Source organism: Salvelinus namaycush, chromosome 40 (genome assembly GCF_016432855.1).
Source record: "Salvelinus namaycush isolate Seneca chromosome 40, SaNama_1.0, whole genome shotgun sequence".
Classification (NCBI taxonomy): Eukaryota; Metazoa; Chordata; class Actinopteri; order Salmoniformes; family Salmonidae; genus Salvelinus; species Salvelinus namaycush.
In genome coordinates this window covers 16,555,206-16,563,641 of record NC_052346.1, presented here as the reverse complement: position 1 = coordinate 16,563,641, position 8,436 = coordinate 16,555,206, and the positions used below count along the sequence as shown (strand labels likewise).

Genomic DNA, 8,436 nt, shown 5'->3' with positions numbered 1-8,436 from the left:
GTCCGTCTGACCATCTCCAACTGTTACTGTATTTGCATGTTTCTATTGTCCCCCTAATAGCTGGTGCTGTGATTGGTGGCTTGGCTTCTGTTCGATTGGCTATTCATCCATGTGTCGTGGCCTGTCTCATCTGCTGGAAGTGTTCCAAAGGTAAGCCAATATCTTTACTGTAAATATTACCATACATTTTTCATTATTTGAGTCTCCTCCTTGAAGTTTGATGGAAATGTATTTTTCATATCAACAGTTGTATCTCTAGCTATCTCAGGATCAAATAATGATTCCAGGTCAACAAAATATTCAGATTTTGAAAGTAAGAAAGGGAAAGTGTGCTCCATATGCTCCAACATCCCTGGTTCTCTAGGTATGATATGTTGAATGATATCCAGAGCAGGACAAAGAACTGCATGCTGATTGGCTGAAAGCCATGGTATATCAGACCGTATATAACACGGGTATGATAAAACATTTATTTTTACTGCTCTAATTATGTTGGTAACCAGTTTATAACAGAAATAAATCACCTCGGGGGTTTGTGGTATATTGCCAATATACCATGGCTAAAGGCTGTATCCAGGCACTCCGCATTGAGTCGTGCGTAAGAACAGCCCTTAGTCATGGTATACTAGCCATATACCACACCTCCTTGGGCTTTATGTCATTCTACACCTGAGCAAGGCAGTTAACCCACTGTTCTCCGGGCGATGAAGATGTGGATGTCAATTAAGGCAGCCCTCCGCACCTCTCTGATTCAGAGGGGTTGAGTTAAATGCGGAAGACACATTTCAGTTGAATGCATTCAGTTGTACAACTGACTAGGTATCCCCCTTTCCCCTTATTGTTAAGTATAACCAGATTACCCACACCAGCAAGGCTGTGATAACCAGAGAGAGTGAGGGAGAGAAGCAGCCATTACTAGATGAGGCAGGATCTACTGATAACACAGGTGATGTTGCGAGTAATAGCCCGCTCAAACGAAATGACCAGAATCAGGGCTGGAATTCCAATGCCTTCCAGCCTAGATCTCAGGTGAGGACACTGAATAAGGTATCTGGAAACGGAGAGAGAGAAAGACATGTCACAGACTCATCTCACCCCCTCCAAAGCCCAGAGATGGATACCAGAGATGGATACAACCTGAACCACAATCAGGATACACAGTGGGGGACAGAGGATTATGGGAATGGATCTGACATCACATGAAGCAAGGGTCAGAGGTTATGATGCAGAGACAGGGGGAGATGGAGAGAACGAGGGAAGATGAGATGGAGAGGGGGAGGAAGAGGGCAGAAGAGAGGGGGAGGAAGAGAAGGAAACCAGCAGAGCCACACTCAACAGCCAGACTGACGGTCAGAGGTCTCCACCAACCCCTCAGAGAAGGGACAAATATGGAGTGTCAGAGAGAGAGGAGGTGATAGAACCTAACTCCTTCCAAACAAACACCTCCATCCTGAATTCCCGTACATCAAGGCCCAAGGGGGGCCTGAGTGAAAACATTTGGAAAACCCTGATCTATAAGACACTATCATGGTTGTCAGATGGGTGTAGAACAAGGAAGCGTAGTGAAAACAATGGAAACCCAGAGGAGCAGTAGTCAGAGAGGGAGGAACACCTCACCTATCAGGTCTGAGGAGACCCACTAGCTCAGTGTCAGACAGTACAGACACTTCTGATAGAAGCAGTCCAGGATTGTCAGCTGGTCTCAAAGTCACAGCATTTAGGTACACTATCTACTCCAGTAAACTACAGTTCAGGTGCACCCTCCAGACCAGTAGACACCAGCTCAGATACCCCATGTACAGCAATAGAGAGTAGCTCAGATACTCTGTCTACTTCATAGAGAAGTATAGGTAAATCCTCTGTACCAACAGAGACCAGTACAGCTAAAGCCTCTGTACCAGAAGAAACCAGTTGAAAAGCACTTGTTGAATTTATAGTTTGTTTGACAAATATTTAGATTATGTACACGGAAGGTTTGTTTCTCTTCAGTAAACTCATCTCTATTTTTTGATCTATTTTGGGTTATTATGTATCATGTTATTATCCTGTATGTGCTGTCATGTTTAGCCCGGGCTACTATAATTTTTATACACTTTGAATAATGTGAATTAATAATGAAATATTAATCCATTCAACAAGATGACAAACATATTATTTTATAAGAAAATATTTCATTGTGTGAATGTTTTAGTGTGCATGCCTCATACAGTAGGCTCAGTGGACAGGAGGAAAATGAACTATAGTTATTAAGTTACCTTTGAATATTAAAATATTGCCAACTTTGGTTACATTATAGAACAGTGATCCTATCAATTCTAAATTATCTATATAATTCTGTACATTATAGCCAATTATACACACAGGGAGTCAAGGAATATTCCAGACTTGGTTAGATTTTAAAAAGTTATTATAGCGAATAAACATAATAAAATGTGTTGGTATACAGTGTGATTGTATTGCAGCTATTAAACATTATTTACAAGTCTATTGGAACGTTATTTTCAACCAAGTGGTCATGACTTGTGCAGAGGGAGGAACTAAAATCCACATTTTACTTTCACTTTCACAACCTCGGTAGGCTAGGTTATGAACCACACAGTGTTTTAGCATATCTCATTTGAACTTATTACTAATTTGATTTATTATCTAAATAAACGAACGAACGAACTAACAAATATGTCTAAACTAACGCTCATCATATTGTGCTTCTGGCTTTATCTGGTGCGAATGGTGGTCTCCGGAGGTAAATTGAACCGACTGGCAGGTCGAACGTAGCTTTTGGCCTACCTAACATTTGTTAGGCTACTTGTTTGCTATTGTGTGCTTGTTGTATAGCCTAGCCTACAACATCACATCATAATATTTGATTATCACGAAAAATGGGTATATATATATGTAAGATCACGCGCCTTATGAACACTGCGCTGCAGTCGCCGAGTGGGATTCATATAAAAGAAAATAAGAAACATGGCAATCTGAAATCATAAACGACATTATGGAGTGATGGACATAGCCTAAACACGCTCTTCATATTGAAGAATGGTTTTAAACGACGTCTATGTGGGTTACGTTACGGACCGCACCCTTCATTTTCCGTTTAGTTACACACAGAGCCAACTTCAGGAAGTTATCAGATGTTGAATCCTGGCCTAACCAAGGCTACAACCTACAGAAGGGTCTGCGTGATCATGGCAGAACCGGCGTTATGGGCGAGCCTTAGGGGGGCCCATCCAAATAAAATATTGAAATATTGATCATTTATTTGACTGAGACACACGCCGACATAAACAATGTATCTGATTCTGTCTGGACCAAAAGAGTGTGGCATGTCATACTATTTCTGTCCAGACAGCTTAAGATAAATGGGCCAGATATAGGATCCTGGCTTCCCCTAAAGTATGTACTAGGGATTCCCAGGCAGCAGCTATCCTTCCTGGGGTCCAAACACATTAAGGCAGTTACATTACACACAAAACAAAATATAAAACAGTACATCATATAACATTATTACACAACTACATATCTACAATACAATATGTATAATACCACCATACAATAATATTACAATGTACGTGTGTAGAGTGTGTGTGCTAACGTTTGTGTGTGTCTGTACCTGTGTGTGTGTCTCTTCACTGTACCCGCTGTTCCATAAGGTGTATTTTTCTGTTTTTTTAAATATGATTCTACTACTTGCGTCAGTTACCTGACGTGGAATAGAGTTCCATGTAGTCATGGCTCTATGTAGTACTGTGCGCCTCCCATAGTCTGTTCTGGACTTGGGGACTGTGAAGAGACCTCTGGTGGCATGTCTTGTGGGGTATTCATGGGTGTCTGAGCTGTGTGCTAGTAGTTTAAACAGACACCTTGGTGCATTCAGCTTCTAACACTTCTTACAATAACAAGTATTGATGAAGTCAATCTCTCCTCCACTTTGAGCCATGAGAGATTGACATGCATGTCATTAATGTGGACATTTAAGGGCCAGCCGTGCTGCCCTGTTCTGAGCCAATTTTAAATTTCCAAAGTCCCTTTTTGTGGCACCTGATCACACGACTGAACAGATTGTTTTGCCACAATTATATAATTACTCCGGTCTAAATAAAAACATTCAAAATACTTCACCAGAGAGCATGACTTAGCCACAGAGGATCATTAAAATACTTCACCAGAGAGCATGACAGCCACAGAGGATCATTAAAATACTTCACCAGAGAGCATGACTTAGCTACAGAGAATCATTAAAATACTTCACCAGAGAGCATGACTTAGCCACAGAGAATCATTAAAATACTGCACCAGAGAGCATGACTTAGCCACAGAGAATCATTAAAATACTTCACCAGAGAGCATGACTTAGCCACAGAGAATCATTAAAATACTTCACCAGAGAGCATGACTTAGCCACAGAGAATCATTAAAATACTGCACCAGAGAGCATGACTGAGCCACAGAGCTTCTTCTAGCTTCTTTAAAAAAAAGCCATAGATTGTTTCAAATCACAAGTGAATAAGTGTATGCCTATTTTGGAATCCCACAACTTGGGCAGCGGGCGTGGCAATATGTCTGGGGTGGCAGGTAGCCTAGTGGTTAGAGCTGTTGGGCCGGTAACCAAAAGGTTGCTGGATTGAATCCCCGAGCTGTCAAGGAAAAAATCTGTTGTTCTGCCCCTGAACAAGGCAGTTAACCCACTGCTCCCCAGTAGGCTGTCTTTGTAAATAATATTTTTTTCTTAATAGACTTGCCTAGTTAAATAAAGGTGAAATAAAATAAAAAAATATAACGCACAACAGTCTATATAACACAGCAGTCTTTATAGCGCAACAGTCTATATACCGCAACAGTCTATATACCGCAACAGTCTATATACAGCAACAGTCTATATACCGCACAACAGTCTATATACAGCAACAGTCTATATACCGCAACAGTCTATATACCGCAACAGTCTATATACAGCAACAGTCTATATACAGCAACAGTCTATATACCGCACAACAGTCTATATACAGCAACAGTCTATATACAGCAACAGTCTATATACAGCAACAGTCTATATACCGCAACAGTCTATATAACGCACAACAGTCTATATACCGCAACAGTCTTTATACCGCAACAGTCTATATACCGCACAACAGTCTATATACAGCAACAGTCTATATACCGCACAACAGTCTATATACAGCAACAGTCTATATACCGCAACAGTCTATATACCGCACAACAGTCTTTATACCGCAACAGTCTATATACAGCAACAGTCTATATAACGCACAACAGTCTATATACCGCAACAGTCTATATACCGCAACAGTCTATAAAGCACAACAGTCTATATACCGCAACAGTCTATATACCGCAACAGTCTATAAAGCACAACAGTCTATAAAGCACAACAGTCTATATACCGCAACAGTCTTTATACCGCAACAGTCTATATACCGCAACAGTCTATATAACGCACAACAGTCTATATACCGCACAACAGTCTATAAAGCACACCAGTCTATATAACGCACAACAGTCTATAACGCACAGCAGTCTATAAAGCACAACAGTCTATATAACGCACAACAGTCTATATACCGCAACAGTCTATATACAGCAACAGTCTATATAACGCACAACAGTCTATAAAGCACAACAGTCTTTATACCGCAACAGTCTATATACAGCAACAGTCTATATAACGCACAACAGTCTATATACCGCAACAGTCTATATACCGCAACAGTCTATAAAGCACAACAGTCTATATAACGCACAACAGTCTATATACCACAACAGTCTATATACCGCAACAGTCTATAAAGCACAACAGTCTATAAAGCACAACAGTCTATATACCGCAACAGTCTTTATACCGCAACAGTCTATAAAGCACAACAGTCTATATACCGCAACAGTCTATAAAGCACAACAGTCTATATAACACAGCAGTCTTTATAGCGCAACAGTCTATATACCGCAACAGTCTATATACCGCAACAGTCTATAAAGCACAACAGTCTATATACCGCAACAGTCTATAAAGCACAACAGTCTATATAACGCACAACAGTCTATATACCGCAACAGTCTATAAAGCACAACAGTCTATATAACGCACAACAGCCTATATACCGCAACAGTCTATAAAGCACAACAGTCTATATAACGCACAACAGTCTATATACCGCAACAGTCTATAAAGCACAACAGTCTATATAACGCACAACAGTCTATATAACGCACAATAGTCTATATAATGCACAATAGTCTATATAACGCACAACAGTCTATATAACGCACAATAGTCTATATAATGCACAATAGTCTATATAACGCACAATAGTCTATATAATGCACAATAGTCTATATAACGCACAACAGTCTATATAACGCACAATAGTCTATATAATGCACAATAGTCTATATAACGCACAACAGTCTATATAACGCACAACAGTCTATATAATGCACAACAGTCTATATAACGCACAACAGTCTATATAATGCACAATAGTCTATATAACGCACAATAGTCGATATAACACAACAGTCTATATAATGTAGCAGTTTGTGACAAACCATCAGTATAGTTGAAAATGTGATGGAACCCATTTAAACTTGTATTTTTCATTTGGTACATTTATCTGCAAAAGTTATTTTAATGTAAAGTGAAAGGGAAGGGGGATACCTAGTCAGTTGTACAACTGAATGTATTCAACTGAAATGTGTCTTCCGCATTTAACCCAATACCTCTGAATCAGAGAGGTATGGAGGGCTATGTACACTACCTCATCACTCAAAGACTTTTATCATCAAAAAGTCAGTCTGATGGAAACATATCTCTGGTGGGAAAATGTGATTATTGTTTTATGCAGTTTTTAGAATAATAGTATGAAAATCTGTCGCAAATTGGATAGAAACCTAGCTAGTGATATGATAGTGGACAGGGTGTAGACATATACTTTAATATGTGGTGTAGTCTAGATACATTTCTGCTCCAGTGGTGGTGGTGGTGAGGGGGGAAATACTAATCAAAGTGGGCTGTCTACATAGACCAGATACACCCAACAAGCAGAATTATAGTTCATAATAATGCCAATTCAATGCCAATAGGGTTAGGACTACATATTTATACCCTAACCATAATGTATTACCCTGGATACATTGATACTCTGCTACATGTTTGAAATGTCTGCTTTTCCAGATCTTTATCATAAAGTGGGAGGTGAGCTGGCGTTGAAACTAGACAAGTCCACAGTGCCTGACTCCAACACAAGCATCCTATGGAAGCATGGGAAGAACAAGGTGGCAGAGCGGGACAAGGATTTTGGTGGTCTGGACATCTATGGTGCCTTCAAAGAGCGTACAACCCTGGACCAGAATACTGGAGAACTGAGAATCAGTGGATTGATGAAAACAGACAGTGGAGTTTATTCTGTGGAGTTCAACAGCAAACTGCTTGACAAGACATATACACTATCTGTTATCAGTAAGTGTTTCTGTGTGTGTGTGTGTGTGTGTGTGTGTGTGTGCGTGCGCGCGCGCGCGTGCGTGTGTGTACATGTGCGTGGTTGTGTAGAAACAGCAGGTTATGTATTGTAGTGCCTCACAAGCATTTTCCCAAATTATTCCTGTTTCTTTCCTCTATTTACAGAGGCAGTCCCCAAACCCACCATCACTTCTTCCTGTAACCCAGACAAAACCTCCTGCACTCTGACCTGTGAAGGTGACACCACTGATGCTGAACCAGTCACTTACAGCTGGAAAGTGGGAGAGGGGGCGTGGGAGGACTTAGACAAACAGAGGAATGTCTCTAAGAGCGACACTGGCAAATCAACCAATGGTTACAAGTACATCTGCAAGCTGAATAACTCTGTTAGTGAGGAAGTCAGTGAGCCAGTTGGAGAGGTGTTTGGTCCAGGTGAGTGGACACTCATAAGTGTGTTACAGTCTTATGTATTGATATGTCAGTAACACTGCTAGTGTTGTAGGACATTTTGAATGCTGCACTATGTTGAATTCCTGATCAACTCCTGTCAAAGTATCAATACAAAAATGTGTTTTCATTTCAGAGCCTTCCAATACCAGTGCTATTGTTGTTGTCTTTATCATTGTAGCGCTTGTTGCCATCGTCATAACAGGTAAGAACAGCACATCTATAGTAACAGAGCACTGCACATGTACATAGTTGTGAAGCACAGATTGACATAACAGCAGCAACAACATCCCCTGAAGGGGATACCTGTTCTACCTGTATTTACAGTAGTGTTCAGGCTACTGTTACAGTCAAGACAAGGGGTTAGATGCACCACCTGCCGTAAGGCACAGTCTTCGTAATGTGTCACAGGGAGGCACCAATTTGGACCGGGCACAGTATGGATGATCCTAATCTGAATTAATCATTTAAAATAATGGTAATTACTTTGTGTTAACCTATACATATGA

At 40.4% G+C, this 8,436-nt stretch overlaps 1 protein-coding gene across 1 annotated transcript in view; it reads left to right on the top strand.

Moving 5' to 3' along the window:
- The first annotated feature begins 2,727 nt into the window (after window positions 1-2,727).
- The window catches only part of LOC120033268 (carcinoembryonic antigen-related cell adhesion molecule 5-like), a 56,539-nt gene continuing 50,830 nt past the window's right edge, over window positions 2,728-8,436 (top strand). The window contains exons 1-3 of the mRNA XM_038979543.1: window positions 2,728-2,743; window positions 7,196-7,480; window positions 7,646-7,912. Coding sequence (XP_038835471.1) covers window positions 2,728-2,743; window positions 7,196-7,480; window positions 7,646-7,912 — 568 coding nt within the window. The remainder of the gene's footprint in view (window positions 2,744-7,195; window positions 7,481-7,645; window positions 7,913-8,436) is intronic.